The 23,317-nt window shown below is 43.0% G+C and overlaps 1 protein-coding gene across 1 annotated transcript in view; it reads right to left on the bottom strand.

Annotated features, from left to right (window-relative positions):
* PCLO (piccolo presynaptic cytomatrix protein) overlaps nt 1–23,317 on the bottom strand; it is a gene marked incomplete at its 5' end in the record, with an annotated part of 212,886 nt that overhangs the window by 75,453 nt on the left and 114,116 nt on the right. Inside the window, 2 exons of the mRNA XM_081006381.1 lie at nt 10,262–10,398; nt 15,011–17,213. Coding sequence (XP_080862507.1) covers nt 10,262–10,398; nt 15,011–17,213 — 2,340 coding nt within the window. The remainder of the gene's footprint in view (nt 1–10,261; nt 10,399–15,010; nt 17,214–23,317) is intronic.

Genomic DNA, 23,317 nt, shown 5'->3' with positions numbered 1-23,317 from the left:
TGGAAAATAAGGTTAAGGTATTATTGTACATGCAGTTAATTAAGATGTGCAAAGAACTGTCATGGAATGCTAGGTGGGAAGTTCAAAAGAACTACTGTATAAGAATGGGAAATGTTATGAGTGTATAACTGAAAACTTATAAATAAAAATTAAAGAAAAGAAAAAAACCCCCTCAAAGGCACAAGGCAAACCAGCAGCAGAGATGGATGGTGACTTATCTAATAGGCTCAATTGTTAAGCTTAGACAAAGTAACCCTGTTCTTCCTTAGTAGAGGAATAATAGCTGTAAGCAGTTACACTGAAAGGGCTGTTAAGTCCTAAACGGAAAGATGGCTCCTGTGCCTGTAATAGGAGCCATAGAGAAGGAGAAGTTCAGTACTGTGCCCTCTTTCATCATCATCCTGCGCTGACAGACAAAACTGCAAATGGCAAACATATTTCCCGAAGTGATGGGAATCATATTCAAATCAAGTTACATCGCTTGCAATTTAAACCATTGCAATCTGAAGGATTTCAATTGGACTACTAAAGAGTAAGAGGCACCACTGGAGTTTAAACAGTATGGCGACTACCCTGCACTGTTTTAAAACTTGATGCATGTTATGAGAGATCATTGCCAAACTTGATAGCTAGCATCTTAACGGTTGAAAAAAATCTATATGGAGCATGTACTAAAAGTTTCTATCTGCTATTTAACAGCCCTTGTGCTACGATTTTTGAGAGGAGTTTAAGGGTCTAAGTAAACATTGCAAGCAAATGCTTGTACTAATATACACAACAAACAAACAAAAAGCACAAGAGGAGAAAATCTGTGTTAGGATGGACTCATTTGAAGTGGTGAATTACACAACCTCGCTTTCACCCTTTCTGTTATACTTTAAAATCTATAAACTAGTTTAGGAACTTTGTAGTTTGTGCCATCTTATCCCCAAGTATCCACTGTTGATCTAAGGAATGATGGTATTGTGGCACATGGGTTTGCTAAACCTCTTCCCATTGACCATCTCAGGAAAAGAGGGTCTCAAATGCCGCCTCACACTTACATGAATGGGAAGAGTTTTACTATTACAATCTCTGTTTACACCTACCAGTAGGTAGCCATGTTGGTCTGCCGTAGTCAAAACAAGATAAAAAAAATTCCTTCCAGTAGCACCATAGAGAGCAACTAAGTTTGTTATTGGTATGAGCTTTCGTGTGCATATCTGAAGAAGTGTGCATGCACACGAAAGCTCATACCAATAACAAACTTAATTGGTCTCTAAGGTGCTACTGGAAGGATTTTTAAAATTTTGTTTCTGCTTACACCCTGTATTAAAAAGGGGGGATTCAAAGCAAAGGAATCTACCCTCTCTCACAAACTGAGCAGCTGAGTACATTCAGCTATAGCAATTCAATTACAGATTTTTATATACAGGAGAGCATTTATAAGCAGAGATTTAACAGCATTTGGAAACCTTTTACTGCCTGGAAAAAAGAAGACAAATAAGTTTGCTTTCCAAAGTGTACAAAAGAGGGATGGAGGACTACACAGAACTGGAAGAAATAATTTAATGTGGAGATTTTGGGTGAGATAAGGCTCTCTATATGCAGACAGATGGCAATGAGCCTCAAACAGAGATTGAATAAAGTAATATATAAATGGTGTCATACACAAGATAGATCAGCTAACAGATATTTGCTGGAGATGCAAGAAAGCCAATGGTACTTTATCACACATTGGGATTATTTTAATTATTGGGAGGGGGCAGTTAAGGGTACTCCAGACTGTCTCTATTTTGCAGGAGGATTCAAGTGCATATCAGAAGTTTAGGTTGTTCAGTTAAACTGAATTAAATGCTTTGTTGCCCTAGCCTAACAAATCCACTTTGGGATTTGATGATGAAAGTAAGGGGAAAGTGCACAGAAGATTATGTGAACTAATGAGTAACCAGAAGAGTTATAAACACCCCACAAGCAAATTAGGATCAATGCTCATTGCTATATAGCTGCTTCACAAAAAATCATAGCCTAACCTCTACATAAGCACCGTGCAATCAAACCTCAAGGAATGCTCAATAAACAGATTTCCTGGAGGAGCTGTAAGAAAATATTCCAATTCAATAAGGTAATAGTGCTCTTGGAACACATAAGGCACCAGGCTCAGAGCAATGCACAGATTTTGGTTATTTGTTGCATTGCTCTGAGCCCGGTTTACATTTTGAGGGCATGGAAAAAAGATAGAATACCTTCCATAGAGCAGTGGAAGAGGAACATTTGGGACTTAATGGCACATGGATATAAACAATTATGAGATGAGAGAATTAACTTTAGAAATATTTCAGAAAAACTGGGCACTTTTTATTCTTTGCTGGTCTTTTCATCATACAAGGAAATCAATGTTGAGGGGTCTTTTAAGCATGCTGTAACACATGAATTTAACTGGATGTGGTTTTGTTATAAATTATATATATAGGACCTATAAATGGTGATTTATAGCCTCATTTATTTTGACACAGTCATCCCATTTTAAAACAGATGGCTAGAACATATATACTTGTGCACTGACATGTCTTTTTTGGAGAATGCATAGCCAAAGAAAGAATAAGCACTTGCCTTACAGTGCAATCATATGTATGTCTACTCAGAAGTAAGCTCACTGGGTTTTTCTCCTAAGTAAGAATTGCTGCCTCGGCCTATTATATTTTTATTACTTCCACCTGCAGTGTTTTACAATCAGTATAAATCCTTGTGATAAATAGCCTTATAAACATAGACTTTAGAGTTTACTTGGTACCCAGAGATCAGTAATATCCTTTTTTTATTGCTTGTAGGAAACTGTGCTTAAACTGTGGTTGGCAATATGAAGTCATCCTATACAGCAGCATCCTTCTAAGGAGAGGGGTGAGGGTGGAGGTGGAGAAGAGATGTTGGCTTTCTGTGTTACATTTCAAACACTGAAAGTTATTCCTCTGCCCAGAAACAGAATATAGGAAAACGTAACACAAAAATATGTAGCACTGCAAATAACAAAACAAAACAAAGAGAGACTATGCAACCCCCAGTTTCCCTCTGAGAATGGCACGTGCATTAACTTGTTTTAGGGGTTGCCCCCCCCAATGTTTTAAGGCATACGGAAGTCTTGCTGGAGCACTCTTATGTCTCCACAAAGAAAACGAGGCTACAAAATGTGAGCTATGCTGAAGACGCTGTTGGACTCCAATCTCCGTCCACCTCAACCAGCATGGCCAGTGGTCAGGAATGGTGTAGTCCAGCAAAATCTGGCAGACCACCCCTGCTATAAAAAGGAGGCAGGACTGGATAGTTTTAAGACAGCTGGGTTGCCAGCTTTTACAAGAGGGCTCCTGCATCAGTAACTGCTTTGCATCTGCATGTAACAGCAGCACAGGGTGAATTTCCTTCTGTCATGCAGCTATGTGATTCTCTGCCCATGTAGAGTGCAGACTGAGAGGACAATATATGGCTCAGAGAACTCTGAATGGTTATATCTGGGCTGAGGTTATTTGTCCCTGTAAAATGGGGTGGGGAACCTTTTTCAGCCCTAGGGAAGCATCCCATCAGGAGCACGTGCTAGAGGTGGGCCTGGACAAAGGTGTGTGGAGTAGTAGCTGCGATTCTTTCCTTTGTACAGTAGGCTCCACCTCCAGCTGTTTCCACGGGAAGAACTGCGAGGGGAGTGAGACTTTGCGCTGGAGAAAAGCCTGCAGCTGGCAGACCCTGAAGTCCTTTAAAACTATAACGAAAGGCTCAGAGCTACCATCACCAAAACTTTATTATTATTAGTTATTAAATCTGTATACTGCCCTATACCTGCAGGTCTCAGTGTGGTCCACAGGATAAAATCAGAATATAAAACTTCTGTGTTGATCAGGGAAGTTTCATCAAGGCAGCGAACCTATGGGAGATCCTGATGAAGAAGCTTCTCCACCTTCCACCTTCTTCTCTGGCTGGCTGATTTTAGAATTCAAATACCCTGTCTGTCTTGGTTCTTTTAGAAGGCCAGAGATGGATTGCCAGGAATTTGGGGGAGAGGTTAGGCTGCATGCCTGTCCGCACTTCTAATTCTTGGAGTAGCCAGGCTAGCTTCCTGGTGAGGTGACAGCCTAGGTCTTGGGTAGGCAAACTAAGGCTCAGGGGCTGGACCCGGCCCAATCGCCTTCCAAATTCGACCCACAGATGGTCCGGGAATCAGCGTGTTTTTACATGAGTAGAATGTGTCCTTTTATTTAAAATGCATCTCTGGGCTATTTGTGGGGCATAGGAATCCGTTCATTTTCTCTCTCTTCAAAATATAGTCCACCCCCCCCCCCCAAGGTCTGAGGGACAGCGGACTGGCCCCCTGCTGAAAAAGTTTGCTGACCCCTGGCCTAGGTGATGAGCCATTGAGGGGAACAAAGGAAGGGGCTCTGTGGGAGAAGACAAATGGGTGCAACCCCCTCCCTCAACTTGCAGGTACTTAAAAGGACAGAGGCAGAGTTGAGAGCAGAGAGTGGAGCGATGCGAGCTAGAAGCAAAGCAGCAAGCTGGGCAGGGAGAGTCAGAGCAGTTAGATTTCCGTTGGAATCCAAGGCAGCGGCTCTAGGGCAAGCAAGGCCCTGCTATGAATCCCTCCCATAGATCATAAGGCACCACATTCTCTGCTGTCCTTTATTCAGAAGGAAACACGAACCCTGGATAAGCACCTGTAATCCATGGAATCTCAGACCTCTTGGAGATTGGGGAGGCGTGCAATAGTATTATGCATGACACATGTAGAAATAGGACTCTGTGTGCTTGTCGGCAGAAGAGTTAAGTGGTGGGGGTGACAACTTGTAATGTTGGGTGACCACATGTGCAGAGTAGGGTGAGGAAGATGATCAAGGGTCTGGAAACCAAGCCTTATGAAGAATGCTTAATGAGGAGACTGAGAGATTTGATAGCCATCTTCAAATATCTAAAGGGCTGTCACATGGAAGTCTGCTTTATCCTAATCTGGAGGGTAGGACTCAAATCAATGGCTTCTGATTCAACATCAGGAAGAACTTTATGACGGTAAGAGCTGTTTGACAGTGGAATGGTCTCCCTCGGTCAATGGTGGACTCTTCTTCCTTGGTGGTTTTTAGGCAGAGGTTGGATGGCCATCTGCCATGGATGCTTTACTTGAGATTCCTGCACTGAAGGGGGTTGAATTCTTGGGGTCCCTTCCAACTCTACTATTCTATGATTCCATGACAAGTGGGTTTGAACGTTAAAATTCTGAGGAAAAACTAGATTAGCCTGTTCATCTATTTATACGAGAGGCAGATGCATTGGGGAATGCACCTTCGTCTGAGAAGGATCTAAATGAATGGGCTTCCAGTTAAGGTGCTTCAATTTTTTTCTTCCCAAAGCATACCAGGGAAAAACCTTACCTGGCATGAAAATAAGAGGGCTGGGTGAGAAAAGTTGTGTTTGCTAAATCTGTTGTCAGGCTGTGGTCAGATGTGCAGGAGAAGGGCCAGTAACAAGAGTCTGCAACTTGAACTTCAGATTGGCACATCAGAAGCACAGTGAGGACTAGGAGGAGCAGCAACATTGCTGAAAGATGCTGCAGCTGAGAGTGCTGGCAATTCCTCTCGGTACTGCCTGACCCTTAGAGGAGGTGTGCCAGGCTGTGTGCATGGAGCTGCCGACATCTTCCCTAGCCCAGAATGCCTCTGGGCACCCAAGGCATTCTGGCTGAAGTAAGATGAGAGCAGACCCGGTGACTCAGTCCAGCCCTCCACTCAAGACTGATCCTTTTTTTAAATAGTCAGGCACAAACATCTGATGCAATGGCCTCTGTTCTTCCCAACAGGATGCACGAAGCAACATTCCTGAGTAAGGCTAGAGGGCTGATGCAGAAATCGTTGCTCGCTCCTTCATGCCTCAGCCACTGGTCTCCTGCACAACCTCCCCATTCTATGTGAATTGCTGTGTGAGTGTGTTGGGATGCTTCTACACATTTTGTTAACTCATTTTTAAGGGAGCATCTACAAGAAGTTGCCGTCCAGTTGTTATGTATCTTCCCTGTACTTCTTCCGTATGGAGAGCTCGCAAAAGTAAACGAATGGATCAGCTGTCCACTATGCGCAGGTGTAGATGTGGTTTCGATGTGAACAATGGTGTTTCAGCCAATTGAGCCTCCTCCTTTGGACACATCTTCACGGTTTTCTTTCTGATTGCTAACATTTAGCAGTGTTTTGTAGGGTGGTGGTGGTGTTAAAAGTGATTTTTCATTCACACTGAAATGCGTACATTAAAAAACAACAACCAGTAACTGTACAGTAGGCTTAATGAAAAAAGCATAAACAAGATGCTAAAATAGCAAGCTTCAGTGCTTCATTACTCCGTTGTTCATTTGGTTTTGTTATGCATTCCCATTAGTGTGGACAAAACACAGTGGAATGTGTGTGCATGCATGCATCTATGCACACATCCAGCTATATCTGGAGTATGAAAAATAAGTTATCATTTTCCCAGGGAAAGCAGTAAAACCATGACTGGCTAATGCTAAAAACCTGCAGACTGGAGCACCCAAGATGTGCCTGAGCATAATAGGTCCTGGGTTTGTTCTGAAAAGACTGTTGTCCCGACAGGAACTGATGATTATAGCCCACATTTTAGCCTGGCAGAACTCTGCTTGTACTGTGTAGGGAATTAAGGTAAAGGGACCCCTGACCATTAGGGCCAGTCGTGGCCGACTCTGGGGTTGCGGTGCTCATCTCGCTTTATTGGCCGAGGGAGCCGGCGTACAGCTTCCGGGTCATGTGGCCAGCATGACTAAGCCACTTCTGGAGAACCAGAGCAGTGCACGGAAACGCCGTTTACCTTCCCGCTGGAGCGGTACCTCTTTATCTACTTGCATTTGACGTGCTTTCAAACTGCTAGGTTGGCAGGAGCAGGATCTGAGCAACGGGAGCTCACCCCGTCACAGGGATTCGAACCGCTGACCTTCTGATCGGCAAGTCCTAGGATCTGTGGTTTAACCCACAGCGCCACCCGTGTCCCATGTGTAGGGAATTAGAGCATAGGAAATGGTTATATTCAAGTGTACAGGAAGTTTGAGGCAACTGCAGTTTTGGTTCATCTGCCCCATTTCTTTAGCTCCTAACGTAAGTTGCACTATCTTGTCCCCTCATCCCTCAAATGATCAGATGTCCCACTTCAGGAAATGCTAGGAATCAAAGTTAGATGAATTACAGGTCACCTCTGAATTTACTGCAGATTACGTTCAAACAGAAGTTGGATCTGTTAGATTAAACAGCTTCTGGGGAAAATATGTGAGAAAGCAAGAAGCCAGCTTTGCTGCTTCTTGGCTAGAGCTCCCCTGCCTGTCATTTTGGTGGCTCTGATGTCTGCTGAACTGCATATTTATTGTGACCTCCAAGCAAATCCGGGCTGGTGAGTGCTGTTGGCCAAATGGTTTTGAACAAATTTGTTTCTTTATAATGTGCTTGCACAGACCGAAAGAAATGGGGCCACGTACTGGATTTGAGATTTAAATGCTTAGTACATTAAAGAACTAAAGGGGGAGAGGAATCATTATTTTAAGGCTCAGACGGGAGTCATGAATACAAATTAAGCCAAATAATAGTCTTGTAAAGAACAGGAATGTCATGGACATGATTTACATTTTCAAGGAAAGCAAACAATATGATTTGCCTAGGGCTTTACCACTTTAAACTGTAGGTGATGATTTGCTTTTCTGAATGCTCTCCGGTGTTTCTAACGAAACAAACAAAATCCTGCACCTGGATAGCACATCAGGAAGAAAGCTAGTCTGAAAACTTTCTCCTTGACATGCTAGCCTCCAATGTATGCAGGGTATTTTTTTTTTTGAAAAATATGCAGCCCATTACCTGTGGTGGTCTGAAGGATAATTATATTATGTGGTCCCCCCCCCCCCGCAGGTTTGAATTAGGCCTGTGTTTTAATTTATTGTAGTCTGAGAACTGTATTTACACCATCCTATGGTAATAGAGGATAGTAGAGAACTGAGGCGAGAATGACCAAAAATGAAAAGAAAAAAGCATATACTTGGGAAGCTGATGTGAAAGCTTGGATGAAATGGAAAGCAATTCTTAAGTGAACAATCTTATAATTTTCTAGTATATTGCTAGAAAAAAAAGCATAATACCATGTTCTCAACTACCTTTCCCTCTGCAAAGCTCATGGGTGAGTTCCGATACAGGCATCTCGCTTTCAGGCCGGGGGAGCTGGTGTTTGTTCACAGACAGCTTTCCGGGTCATGTGGCCAACATGACCAAACCGCTTCTGGTGCAACGGAACATCATGACGGAAACCAGAGCGCATGGAAATGCCATTTACCTTCCCACCACAGTGGTACCTATTTTTTACTTGCACTGGCGTGCTTTCGAACTGCTAGGTTGGCAAGAGTTGGGACAGAGCAACGGGAGCCCACCCTGTTGCGGGGATTCGAACTGCCGATCTTCTGATCAGCAAGCCCAAGAGACTCAGTGGCTTAGACCACAGCACCATCCGCTTATAACAGAACTTAAAACAGAACTTTAGCATGGATTACTGAAGTCAAGCTCTTAGTGGTTTATAATGATGTTTTGAAGTGTCAAGAGAAACCCTTATTATAGGTTTGGGATTGGTTTGGCCTGAAGCTGACAGAATAGTAGACAAGACGCCTGCAGTCTGATACACTATTATTCCCTATTGCTGACAGGGAGCTCTGCTTAGGGAGAGTAGTTGACGAGCCCTGCAGTGCAGTCCATGATGAATATTGTAGGTGAGACACGGGGTTTGGATTCCCAGTCAAAAATTCCATCTGCACCTCAGGTGGCAGCAAAAGTCTATCTACTTAAGTTGTCTCCTCAGAGCACCTTTGGGCCAAATCAGTTGCATACAGAAGCTTCTCACTTCACTGGGTTGCATGCAGTCTAAGTTAGTACAATTCTACAAGTTAGAACTGAGATTTGTTTCTTTGACATTGCATTTTTCCAGCTCCCACAAGTCTTTGTCTCTTGCTCTCTCTCACACAGTGTATATTGTGGGTATTCTTCTGTACTCATATAACAAATATTTGTCCAGGACAGAATTCTATCCTATTTATTCTATCCTCATTGTGCAAACAGTCATTCATAAAATGATGAAAAGTAGGATCCCATCTATGTTTACTCAAACGTATATTATATTAAATTTAGAATGTGTATAGGGTTGCAGCCCACTTTCCTGTCTCTTCAATCAATTTGATATGAGGTTGCTATGGCAAATACTGAGACTCTTTACTCCCTCTCATGGGAGATAATTGCCTAACTGACCCTAGAACAGCTGGTTTATTTCATTGGCTCCCATCTGAAGGGTACAGACTGCAAGTGCACAATACAATTTACCTGGAATTGTGAGTCACAGCATTCCACTACACAGTAGCTGTAGCTACAGGTCGTGACAATGTGTAAAAACCACTGCCCTCAAAACAGATTGTTTTTTAATTCCCAGCCATTGTTTTTCCATTCCAGCCAAATGTAATCTGCAAATGTATCTCATATGCTTCATGATTATAAACCTGTGTCATGGATAGTGGTCCTATATTGCAAGACATACAAACCACACATAGGATGCATTTATGTAATGTGTTATTTAGATATGAGAAAAGCCCGCAGGAGTTGGTCCGTATCTGCAAAGCAGACTGGATCCCTAATGAGTCTGTGAACTCTTGAACCCCCAAGAGATGCAATGTGGAATCACAGCTGATCTAAGATACATAATTCTATCAACATAATCCCATGCAGTGCCACAGGATGCTGGAAACAACTCTCATATCCCCTATGAGTATTGAAAAGGCTGTCCTAACACATGCTTCTAAGGTCACATTGCTGCTTCATTGGTACCCCTAAAAATACTTCCATCCCAGGTAGCACTGAACGAAAAGGTGTGTGGGTGAGGTTTCATGACTATTTTCACCAGACGAGGGAATGTGGTGACGAAGCACTGAGCTTAGGGACATACCATGCAGTTAAACTGTATCTCCCCATGTATGTCCTTTGTTCATTACAAAGGAAAATGTACCCAAGTAAACACTGCACCCCGAAGTTCTCAATTTTCAAAGAATTGGGGCTGCACATAACAATATTTGCCTTTGTCTTTACAATGAGCACTGGTATTCTAGAGTAAGGGTGGAATTTTCTTAAACCTCATTTTGACAAATTGAGTGGCCTGTCTACTGTAAGCTATGAGAGATGGTATGACTCATGAATCTTCTTAAAAACATCAATGCTTAAAAACATAGCCTCCTTACTTGGTCTTGATGCTGACTTGGTGGCCTTGAGTGAGCTAGCTTGTCTGGTAGTCTTCTGTCAAAACCATGTCCGTTCTCCAAACGAGACTCCCGGGGCTTGTCGAACCAATCCGTTTCTTCCCGGCGCAGGTGGTAGGCTTTGAAAACCAAGGACACGTCATAGGTTCTGAGCCAGAGATGTGAGAAGAGCAATAGTCTGGTGTGCGCAGTCAACATGCATATAGCAGTTAATAATTGGCCATGCATTTTAAAGCAAAAGTAGCAGGCAAGAGTGGAAGCAGACAAACTCAGGTTAGTAGAAAGTGACAGAGAAGACCCAGCCTTGTTGACTGCGGACCCTTTGCAGATATGTCAGAATGCCATAACAATTTATCTGGGCTTGTTTGGTTCCTGAAATACTCCATTGGAATATGTTTCTGAGGTGTTTCCTCTTAGCAGGTAGTTTCATAAAGCCCTTTGCACCACTCCTTATGGACTCTCAGTTCCATCACTGTCTCGCCTTATATATTTTTTATTTATTTATTTATTTATTTATTTATTTATTTATTTAAGTGTTTATAAACCACCAACTCATTAAAAATATCATGGTACTATACAATAAAACATGTAAAATACAGAACAAGTGACCAACACTGAATCAAATTAATTCTGTCAATCAAGTGTTTGGCTGCATGAGAAATAAGGGTGTGCACAGAATCATTCTTGGTAGACTTTTCCCAGTTCTGAATTGCTCTCCATCTTCACGTCCACAAAAATCTGAGTCTGGATATTTGCCAGAAGAGATGCAAGACTCTTTAAAGCAGGTTAGTAGCAGGTAGGTTCTTATCTCAGCAGACATTTTAAGTCACTTCAGATTTTATATTTAGTTTTGAACTGATTTGGTCTATATTGCACTTGTTAATAATTGTATACCAATTAGATACACTTGTAATTAAGCAGTATATAAATGGTGTGAACTCTTGTGTGAAAATAGAGAGAGATATCTCCTGTGTGACAATTACACTAATTGCTATAAACACCTCAAATTCGTAGATAAAATCTTTTGAACTGCATTGTTTCATACTTACTAAGAACAAAAATGGAGAATTTATCATAGACGGCATCTGTAGAAGACAGACTAAGCATTCAATTTGTCGTCATATCCCCTAAACCAGGATGAACTTAAAACTTTTGAATAAGGGATTATCCTTTGTATGAACTCCAGGATATAATGCCCTAAATACTAGGATTGAACTTTTCAAACTCACTAGACTACAGTACTAATGTTACTAACAATACAACCCTAACATTACTACTTTTGAAAAAGTGGTGTTACAGGATATGAAAAAGGCAGAACAAAGACCTTCTAAGAGATGGCACAATTTATCCCATGGTTTTTGGTGGCTGCTGCTTACTAGCTATGGAGCATACCTCATCTGAGGACTTTGATGAAATGATTTCAAAGTTAGAATGCAGGGGTAAATGAGGAATTGTGGCAGCAGCTAGCAAGTTGCAGCTTTGGAGGCACCAAACAATGCCTTATCTTTGCTTTTTTGTGGAACTGATGCTGCTTTAAGGACTGGCACTATCTCTGTCTTGGGTGCTTGCCTGATACTCATTGCTCCTGTATTTTTGTAAAGATAAAATCAAATGCAACACCCTTAGTCACTGGTACTCTCTCCTCATATGTGAACTGACTCTACAAAAGTTGGCCTCTGAAAGTTTAGGAGGTGCAACAGTAAGAATGCAGAGGCTTCTCAACCAGCAGTTTTGCATGTTGCATTTTAGGTATTTCCCAAATGCCTTTGTTTTCTGTGAATGTGCATGAACCCATAAATTCTAATCTGCTTAAATACATTTTTTTAACTAGAAGATCACACTGGTTAAATGCAATGACACATTCTTAAAATGTTCGTTTAGGGAATTGCATCTCCTTTCTTAACAACTTTCAGAATCTATGGTTCATGTCATATAGCTGTCTCCAGACATAGCAACACAGTAATTTAAAGTATATTCATGCATATAAAGAAGCTTTTTTTTTTTTGCTTGATCATAGTGAACAGTATGATCCGTATAACATTACTTGAACTGAAAGAATTTATGGGCTACTTTTTGCTAATAACGCTTTCACATAATGAGTTTGATATTACCATTTCATGATTCCTGGAGTTCTGGTGCTGCTCCTGATATAGCATGGATACAGTTTCCACTTCCTGCTATGGCGTTAACCCATAAACCCCAGCCATAGATATAAAGCAGAGTTGCAGTTTTCATACAAAACAAGCAATGGTGTCAATGGTGTGGATGCAAATGTTTGTTGTTTCATGAAAAGGATTGCTGGAGCAAAGATGACTTAAAATTCCAATGGGCTCTACATGCTAGCATATTTGACAACTGTGAAACAAGAAGAATGGTCAAAGGGCCATGTTTCATTTCAGAAAAAAGTGTTATGTGTATGCCATGTAGGTGTTATGCTTCTTTATAACCTTATAGAGAGAGAGCATGTATTTATGAGTTACAGAATATGAAAACCAAGGATATTTTGGTGAGAGTGGCTAGAGTAATTTTTTTGTTTTGAGGGGTGGGGTTACAAAAATAGATTCAATTCCTCTTTTACTCCAGTCAGTCTGTTATCTCATTCCTTTTGTTTTCTCTGGACTGCTAGCAGTTATTACTCCCTTTATGAAGAAAAAATGATTTAAAGGCTTGAAGAACTCAGGAATGAAAAGAAAAGTGGAATGTTCAATGGAGCAAACTGAGACCTTAGACAAACTTTGGATCTTAAGATGAATAGGCATGGTTCCAGCAGGGCATGTAAAATGATACATAGCCTCCCTCCACTCCCTTAATGGAAGTTTTAGACAACTTTTAAAGTAAGAACGCATAAGCTTTAAGTAACCACAAAAAGTAGAAACCAAAACAAAATGTAAATCTGAAGAACATGTATCGGATCCAGAGCAAATTAAAACACGCTCCGAAAAGCTCTACTCAAAAGTAAGTATCCACTGAATACAATGGGACTTACTCCCAGGTCAGTGAATATTGGACTGTAGTGTAAACCAAATTTAGGTACCCTTGAAATCGGTGCAAAAGCATACGTCATGGCTAACTTAGGTACTGTTGATCTCAATGGCATTTAAATGCAACTAACTTTCTCTGGATCCAACCTCCTGTTTTATACTTCGGTGAGATGGGGCAAATTCCAGGTCATTTGGAGGGGAAAAGCTTTATATCAAATATTCACATCTATTATGATTCTATTTTCAGAGTGAACTGAAGGAAGGAAGTAATGGTACTGAAGTAGATAAGAAAGTGTGAGGGGAGTAACTGCAGCAAGTATTTCTTCCACAGTAATCACGGCTATTAGCAAACACAACAGGGCATGCAGTGTAGTTTTATTGGACAATATGCACAAAAACTCAACAGAGCACATACAAAGAAAACGTGTAAAATTCATTAACTTTCAAAACGTCTTTTGGAAATGGCTTCTGAAACAGTATTAAAACATGTTATAAACTTTACTCAATTCCAACAATGCTGATACACAACTTACAGTTTAATATTTAACATCAGCATAACATTTTTCTTTGCTTTTTAAAAACTAACATTTAGTATTTCTTTTTCGTTTTCTTTTTTTATAGAAAAAACACCTTTGTGTGCATCTGTGTGAGATAGGCTTGTGCAGTTGCCTGTAGACTTCCCAACCCACCATGTACTTGAACATTTACTTGGGACTTTTATTATTTTCTTTTAAGAAGTGGTTTCCCTACTTAGGTTTTCCTGTCCCATCCTACCTGCCTCCTCCTCTCAGACTCATCCCAATACTTGGAACAGCATATGTAATAACCACACATGAATAGAATCACTTTAAAAACATGCTTATATGTCTGAGGTACAGGTTATAGTTTATATAGGGTCATTTATACATATGGATAGCATTGAAGTTATCCGTGAAAGTTTAATGAGAAAAGTTTACTGGGGAAGCTAATTGACCCTGACATCTGAACAATATCATATCATCATACTTTTAATTTACAAAAATCCATACATAACAGCATACACTTTACGAAGATGCAATTATAAAGGCGCAGTAACGAAGTCTCTAAAAATACAATACCCCATCATAACAATATTGCTTCTACCCATGATTCCATCGGGGATTAAAACAATGATTTGAAATATATAAGGGAATTACTTTCATAAAGGATTTTGTTTGTAAACTGTGCTCTATGGCTCTTGGAAATTTTTGGATTGCTGAAGATTTGCAGCAAGCTTATTGCACAGAAGATCTTTTCACATTAACAAAAGGATGGGTCACAGTTTTATGAAGACTATATTTATTTTGGGTGGTATTTTCAGCCTCTCTTGATTTTAGCAGAAGCTTATTCCACTAAACACAATGGAAGAAGACAAACCAATCCTGAATTATTGCTTCTGAAAATCCCAGCCAAAATACATATAACAAAAGTGGAGTGCAAAAAAATGCACACGCAAACTAAAAGAAAAAATAAATACAACTGGAACATGCAAGTCTATCTATGTACCCATCCAGAATCTGAGCACAGAGTTAAATCAGCCGACCAAATGAAAAGAATATCTATCTATATACACACACATACGTACATATATATATATACGCACACACAGAAAAAGAATGCAAAAAAAGAAAAGAAGAAGAATTAGTCCCCAAAAGATTATGAAATCAGACACATGCATAGAAATGAGGATTTGTGTTGTGGGAGCGATAAAGCAGTCTGAAGTCTAGTTTACCTTCACTGTCTGACATGGCGTGCTGGAAGTCGTCCATGATGAAGGCTATATCCCGGTCATAGCCTCGAGCTCGTGATTCTTCCCTCATATGCTGCTGGACTTCGGGCAATGAATGGCTTGATCCAAACTGGTCCCTAGTGTCTGCAGATATAGGGGGCAATGGCCCGGCTGCTGCTCTTGCCATTCCCATTGGCTGACCCACAGGACTTAAGGGACTCTCTTCTTCTGAATTCTGCGCAACTATTGGGATTCGGCCCCTGCTCTGACTTATGGGTAGACTCGTGGGTTTAGTTCTTCCAGAGGGGGCTGCGTGACTGAAAGAAACGTCTAGTGGTTCAGCCTCTTGGGCCTTCAATCTTAAAGATGAGCTTGAAGAATCTCTTTTTAGCGATAAATCAAGCCCATAGACGGATGACGGTCGGGAAGAAGGTCTGGATCTGCTGCCACTGCTGTAAGATTTGTCAGAATCATCATGTAGTGTGGATCTCATTGTTGTACTCAGTGCAGCCCCAAGGCTTGTGCCAAGAGAATGTGTGAGAGTTGGCCCCATATACTTCTGCTGGTCTGTGATATTTTTTCGAAGGCCAAACGTTATATCATCTTGGAGGAGCCTTGCTCTGGAAGTAATGCCGCCAAGAGATGATGTGCTCGAAGTCAAGTAGGTTGAATAATCAAGCTCAAGGTCCCTGCTTTCCTGAATGGGTGAAAATTTAGATAATTTGGGATCAATCAAGGCCTTCTTATGCTTTGACTGCTTCTGGTAAAGAAGGGCGGCTGGAAGCTGTTTGGCAGCTTGCTTCTCTAAGGTAAGCCTGCTTATGCTATATTTCTCAGATTTGGGGAAATGTCTGTAGCTAGTATCTGCATGGTAATACTGTGAAAGGCCTGCCAGGTGATCCAGGCTTTCAGCCCCCCTTCGGAACTCCTGCTTGATCTGATGCTTCAGCAGCTTCAGTTCATAAGGGTCTTCCATGGGATCTTCATCAGTTTTCATGTAGCTGTGCAACCGAGAAGAAGTCTGCAGCGGTGCGAGGAAATCGGAGACTTCCTGCACTCTTCGCGCCTCAGTAGTTCGAAGCAGCCGATCGGTTTTGGTCAGATCCTTCTCATGTAGACCATAAGCAGAGCTCAGAGCTGATGTCCCTTTAGTGAGGTCTCCAATATCATCAATCAGCATGTAATTACGTGGCGCATGGTGGTCAATATCTGCATAGAAGGAGTCACCAGATATGCTTGAGATGGGACTACTGGCCATGCTGCTCCTCTCATCGAGCCCCATCCTTAAGTCCAAGGTACTGTATTTACTACCCAAATGGGACACGACATATGTGTTGTCAGAAGATGCAGGGGCTATCATGAGAGGCTGGTTGCGAATCACGTCATAGTTCGTTGTTATCTTAGGCTCCAGATATAACGAAGCCTGCCTTGTTTTCTGTGGGATCACCATTAGCTGTGACGAAAGGTAGGAAGGCTGTGGGGTTGGAGGAGGCTGAGCCTGTGGCGTGAAGGACATGGTTGCCACAGTCTGGAATGCTGACTGGGTCTGGTAAGGAGAAACCTGCTGTTGATATAAAGGTTGCTGCTGCTGGTAATGAGACGGCTGGGAGTACGGAGTTGGCGCTTGAGTGGGAAGGGCAGGTGAAGAGTACTGATACTGAGTATAAGGACTCGTAGGAGTTGCAAACTGCGTTTCTGGTTGGGTTTGTGGGGGGATAAACTGGTCAAATTCTGTTTGGGGCGCAGTCCTTGGTCTTTCCAAGCCATGCTGAGATTCTATTCTCGTGGGCCTGGTGCTGCTAACCTCACTGTCAGACATATAGTCGCGTTCCTCTGCTACACCTTGAAGATAGGCACGCTCCCTCTTTTCTCGTTCTTTTAGCAATGCCTCTTTCCGCCGATTGATGCCCATCTCTAGATACCGAAGTTTTGCATCTATTTCTTTCTCTTCCTCATCTAACTCCGCTTGCTTTTTCCGAAGCTTGGCTGACTCTCTTTCTACCAGATCCAGTTCTCTGTCTATATCCTGGAGGATTTTAGCTCTAGCCATGGTATTGCTTCTACAGATCCTCCGGCGTGAAACTGATCCCACAGTGGTGAAGGCAGATTGTGTCCCTACTGCAACATCTTCTGGAGGTGGGTTGGGTAGAGTCCTCTTGACCTTCTTTTGCATTCCTGACGCTGATACACTTGAAGATCCTTTAGTCTGCGGCATAAGAAAAAACCACAGGATAATTATTTTAGAGAAATGGACAAATATGGGCCAGCACAACTTGTGATCTCCCAAGCCAAATACAACCCACCAAAATGTACTGCTAGATGCCTGACTATCCTCATGTTTTGTGGTCCCAAAGAGACTGCAAAGCAGGACTGTGTACAGTTCTAGCCACCCATCTCAAAAAGGAAAGCACAGAGCTGGACAAAGTGTAGAAAAGTACAAAGAAACTGTTCAAAAGGCTGGAGGGAGCACCTTCCCTACTAGGAAAGCCTAAAGCACTTGCGGCTTCTTACTTTAGAAAATATGATTAAAAGAACACACAACACAAATTTACTAAATGATGCCATTTGCAAAAAGTGAATGGAGACCATTTTTTCTCAGTGTCATAACAACAGAAATCAGGGTCATCCATTAGATTCAGGACAGATAAAACCAAGTACTGTATTTTTCGCACCAGACCATAAGATGCACCTAGTTTTTGGAGGAGGAAAACAAGAAAAAAAAAAATTCTGAATCCCAGAAGCCAGAACAGCAAGAGGGATCTGGCTTCTGGGATAACCTCTTGCTATTCTGGCTTATAGGATAGCTGCGCGCAGCCTCTCCTGGGCAGCGGGATGAAGGCTCCCCCTGCCCGGAAGAGGCTGCGTGTGGCTAAGGCAGAAGCCAGGACAGCAAGCAGGATCGCTGCGCTGTCCTGGCTTATGGGATAGCTGTGTGCAGCCTCTTCCTGGGCAGAGGGAGGATGGCTCCCCCAAGAGCTGTGCTCCCTTTAAAGAGCGTGTGGAGTGTGTGTGTGGCTCTTGGGGGCTTTTCCCCGAGGAGGGAGAAGGGCAGCTCTGCGCGCTCTTTAAAGGGAGCGCTGAGCAGAGCCTCCCGTCTGTATTCGCTCCATAAGATGCACACACATTTCCCCTTACTTTTTAGGAGGGGAAAAGTGCGTCTTATAGAGCAAAAAATCTGGTACTTCACCTAACACAAAATTCATGTATGGAACTCCCAGCCACAGGATATGATGTTCATCACAGTCTTAATAGAAGACAAATCCATGGCAGATAGATCTATCCATGGTTATAAGCCATGGAACCTGTACGGCTGAGTACCAGTAGCTGAGTGACAGAGGGGTATTGCCTTCATGTCTGTCTGTGGAACTTTCTGGAGGCATATGCCTTGCCACAGTTAGGAACACACTGTTGGGCTAGATATACCTTGTGCCAGGACTGCTCCTATGTAACAGCCAGTTTATGACCAAGTGAAGATGCCCAGGCGCCAGGATGACATCTCCACCATCTGGAGGTGCATGCCTGGGGATCCTTGGATCTTGACTGTTTACACACACTAATACCACATCCTGTAGAATTCCATCAGTTTTATTTTATCTGCGCAATCTAGGGACCAAAAAGTCGTAGTGAAAAATGGCCCCCAAATGGTAACTAGTCATTCTGTTTTGGCGAGCCTAACCCTGGTTTAAGGAACCATTTGGCGCCTAGCTTATATTTCTTTCTAACACTGCTTGAATGCTCTCCCCAGGGAGGCTCACCTGGTGCCATCATTAGGTACAGGGCAAAAACTTTCCTCTATAACCAGGTCTTTGGCCTTTTAGAAGTGGGTGGGGATGTCTTTTGTTGGATGTCAAACTCAGCAAAGAGCATAAGGTCAAACAGATTCCTCACTGGCCTTGCAGACAACTTCATTGTCCAGAAAGTGGGAGAAGCAACAAGAGGAACAGCCATTTTAGATCTGGTCCTAACCAATGTTGATGACCTGGTTAGTGGGGTAGAAGTGGAAGGATCATTAGGCACGAGTGATCATGCTCTTCTGAAGTTTACTATACAGCGGAAAGGAGCAGCCAAGCATACTAGGACTCAATTTCTTGACTTTAAGAAAGCCGACTTCATAAAACTTAGGGAAGTGCTGGGTGAGATCCCATGGACAATAATACTAAAAGGAAAGGGAGTTGATGATGGCTGGGAGTTTGTTAAGAGGGAGATACTAAAAGCACAACGTCAGGCAATACCAATGAGACGGAAACATGGAAGGTGCCTAAAGAAGCCAGGGTGGCTATCTAAAGAACTTTTAACTGAGTTAAGATTAAAAAAGGATGTGTACAAAAAATGGAAAAGGGGGGAAACCACCAAAGAGGAATTCAAACAAATAGCCAGCACGTGTAGACACAAAGTCAGAAAAGCTAAAGCACAGAATGAACTCAGGCTTGCTAGAGAGGTTAAAAGCAACAAAAAAGGCTTTTATGGGTATGTTCGTAGCAAAAGGAAGAACAAAGAAACAGTGGGGTCACTCAGAGGAGAAGATGGTGAAATGCAAACAGGGGACACAGAAAGGGCTGAACTCCTCAATGCCTTCTTTGCCTCAGTCTTCTCCGATAAAGAAAACAATGCCCGACCTGAAGAATTTGGAGCAAATGATTCAGCAAAGGAAACACAGCCCAGAATAACTAAGGAGATAGTACAAGAATACTTGGCTAGTTTAGATGTATTCAAGTCTCCAGGGCCAGATGAACTGCATCCAAGAGTATTAAAAGAACTGGCAGATGTGATCTCAGAACCACTGACAGTCATCTTTGAGAATTCCTGGAGAACAGGCGAAGTCCCGGCAGACTGGAGGAGGGCAAATGTTGTCCCAATTTTCAAAAAGGGGAAAAGAGAGGACCCAAATAATTACCGCCCAGTCAGTCTGACATCAATACCAGGGAAGATTCTGGAGCAGATCATTAAGCAAACAGTCTGTGATCACCTAGAAAGGAATGCTGTGATCACCAATAGTCAGCATGGATTTCTGAAAAATAAGTCATGTCAGACTAACCTGATCTCGTTTTTTGACAGAATTACAAGCCTGGTAGATGAAGGGAACGCAGTGGATGTAGCCTACCTTGATTTCAGCAAGGCATTTGACAAGGTGCCCCATGATATTCTTGTAAAGAAGCTGGTAAAATGCGGTCTTGACTATGCTACCACTCAGTGGATTTGTAACTGGCTGACTGACCGAACCCAAAGGGTGCTCATCAATGGTTCCTCTTCATCCTGGAGAAGAGTGACTAGTGGGGTGCCACAGGGTTCTGTCTTGGGCCCGGTCTTATTCAACATCTTTATCAACGACTTGGATGATGGACTCAAGGGCATCCTGATCAAATTTGCAGATGACACCAAATTGGGAGGGGTGGCTAACACCCCAGAGGACAGGATCACACTTCAAAACGACCTTGACAGATTAGAGAACTGGGCAAAAACAAACAAGATGAATTTTAACAGGGAGAAATGTAAAGTATTGCACTTGGGCAAAAAAAATGAGAGGCACAAATACAAGATGGGGGACACCTGGCTTGAGAGCAGTACATGTGAAAAGGATCTAGGAGTCTTGGTTGACCACAAACTTGACATGAGCCAACAGTGTGACACGGCAGCTAAAAAAGCCAATGCAATTCTGGGCTGCATCAATAGGAGTATAGCATCTAGATCAAGGGAAGTAATAGTGCCACTGTATTCTGCTCTGGTCAGACCTCACCTGGAGTACTGTGTCCAGTTCTGGGCACCACAGTTCAAGAAGGACATTGACAAACTGGAACGTGTCCAGAGGAGGGCAACCAAAATGGTCAAAGGCCTGGAAACGATGCCTTATGAGGAACGGCTAAGAGAGCTGGGCATGTTTAGCCTGGAGAAGAGGAGGTTAAGGGGTGATATGATAGCCATGTTCAAATATATCAAAGGATGTCACATAGAGGAGGGAGAAAGGTTGTTTTCTGCTGCTCCGGAGAAGCGGACACGGAGCAATGGATCCAAACTACAAGAAAGAAGATTCCACCTAAACATTAGGAAGAACTTCCTGACAGTAAGAGCTGTTTGACAGTGGAATTTGCTGCCAAGGAGTGTGGTGGAGTCTCCTTCTTTGGAGGTCTTTAAGCAGAGGCTTGACAACCATATGTCAGGAGTGCTCTGATGGTGTTTCCTGCTTGGCAGGGGGTTGGACTCGATGGCCCTTGTGGTCTCTTCCAACTCTATGATTCTATGATTAATGTATTCCTCTTTCCTCTTGGCTTTAATGTATCTATGTGGGGTTTACTGTCCATCTGTTAGGTTGTAAGTCACTTTGGGTTGCCCTGGGCAAGATACAACAACGGATAAATCTAATAAATAAAGCAATAAAATAAATAAAATAGCTCAGAGCTGGTTCTGGGCTGGAGGGATTTGCAGAGGTCTGCGTCCGTGTGTCCCAGGGGATTGGAGCGCTAACTGTTACCATAAAGCACCAATGCTGCAGCAAGCAAAGGATCTAGCAGCTCAGACAGCTGCTTGTGGCTGGAAAGCCAGACAGGATGTTTGTGACTGTTGCCATGGGAACAAAGGGGCAGTCCATTCTGTACTGAGCACCGGATGTTAGCTCAGTGTGTGTGTGTGTCATATGACCCGTACTGGATGTACTTGGGAGGAGTTTTCTCCTTGCTGTTGTTGAGTGCAGACATGATTCTCTGTACTGATGTAAGAGGCAGAAATAAATGATGTAAATAGTTTTCTGTCTGCTTCTTTCCCCTCCCTGGGGACACCAAAGGGGAGAGAGGAAGAACGGTGTGTTCCTCTCATACATCTGAGAAGAATCGCCGGACCTCGCCTGCTTATCAGCAGAGGTTGGGAGACGCGGGGAGGTCGACAGGAATATCTGCCGGTGCCTACGCTTGTGGCACATTCCTCTGACCCAGGCAGAATTCCAACAGTGGCAGCCTTCGGATGGTTGCGATTCATCGGACATCTGCATGAGAGGCTGGTGGATTGTCCTCCTCTGCTCCAAGGAGGAAGAGAAGCGTCTGAAAGCAGCCAGAGGCTCCACAGACAGCTGGTGGAAAGAAGAGGTGTTTTCCAGAGCAACAAAGTTCAAGGTATGCTGCATTTCGGGCTAAAAGTGTGAACGCAGTCTGATAAATTCACTGGTTCATGGGGAGCTGCGTTTTGGAAAAATACAGCTCCGGTAGAAGAGGCCTGCATTCCACAATTTTTGTGGTTAAGATAAGAAGTCCTATTGGAATGCATTGTTGCTAGGTAACGGAAAGTTACTGGCAAAGGGGCTGGACTCTGAGTGTGAGCCTGGGAAAGCGAAACAAAACCAGAGAATGTTTTGGCTACAAAGTTTACGAGCTCTTGGAAGGGACTTTTCAATAGCAGCCTGAGTTTAGCTGCCAGGTGCAAAGAGCGTAAACAATTTGCAGTTTGCTGCGTGAGAAAGAAAAAAACAGCTGTTGGATTTTGCAGCTTGTTTGGAGGTGAGAGAGGCTTGGCTTCAAGATGGATGCCAAGAAAGGGGGAGGTTTGCCTTGCCCCCCTCCCTTGACCAATGACAATTATTCATCTTGGTCTGTAAAGATGAAGGCCCTGCTGCAGAATCAGAGGCTTTTTGATGTAATTGAAAACCCCATCCCTGCAGCACCAACCAGAGGTTGGGAATCACGGAATGTAAGGGCCAGGACTGCTATAATTCTGTGTGTCTCAGATGATCAGTTGGTGCATGTTCAGCATTTAGAAAATGCGAAAGAGGTATGGGACACGCTGCGTGCAACGCATCAGAGAGATGCTGGTTCTTCAGCGTTGCTGTATTTTGAGAAATTGACCAATCTGAGACTTGCGCCTGATGGAGATGTTCAAGCGCACCTGACAGAAATGAAGTTTCTGCGTCAACAGATGGTGGAACGCAATTTTCGTCTTCAGGAGGAAGTGTTTTGCTTCATGATGATAAACAGCCTTAGCCACACCTACAAGGTTGTTGCCAGTCAGCTTGGTTCCCTACCGGCCGCGCAGCTGACCGCGGAGAGAGTTTGTGCTGTGGTCCTGAATGAACACGACAGACTTGCTGCACTGGAAGAAAAGGCCAGGGGGAGGGAAGAACAGAGTTCTAATTCCCCCACTGCTGATGCTACTGGAGAGCATGGTGTAGCATTGAGTGCTGTCCGATGCTACGATTGTGGACAGACTGGGCATCTACAGCGAAACTGTAAGAAGCCGCGCCAGTCAAGAGGAGCAAAGAGCAGCTCTACGAAGCCTCAGGCGTCAGGCAAAAGCCGCACCAAGTGCCAGGTGAAACCTGCAAAGGCTATG

The sequence above is a fragment of the Podarcis pityusensis genome (genome assembly GCF_964106645.2).
Source record: "Podarcis pityusensis genome assembly, chromosome: 5".
In the NCBI taxonomy this organism is placed as follows: Eukaryota; Metazoa; Chordata; class Lepidosauria; order Squamata; family Lacertidae; genus Podarcis; species Podarcis pityusensis.
Note: the sequence above shows the minus strand (reverse complement) of the source record. Positions and strands in the feature narration are given on the sequence as shown.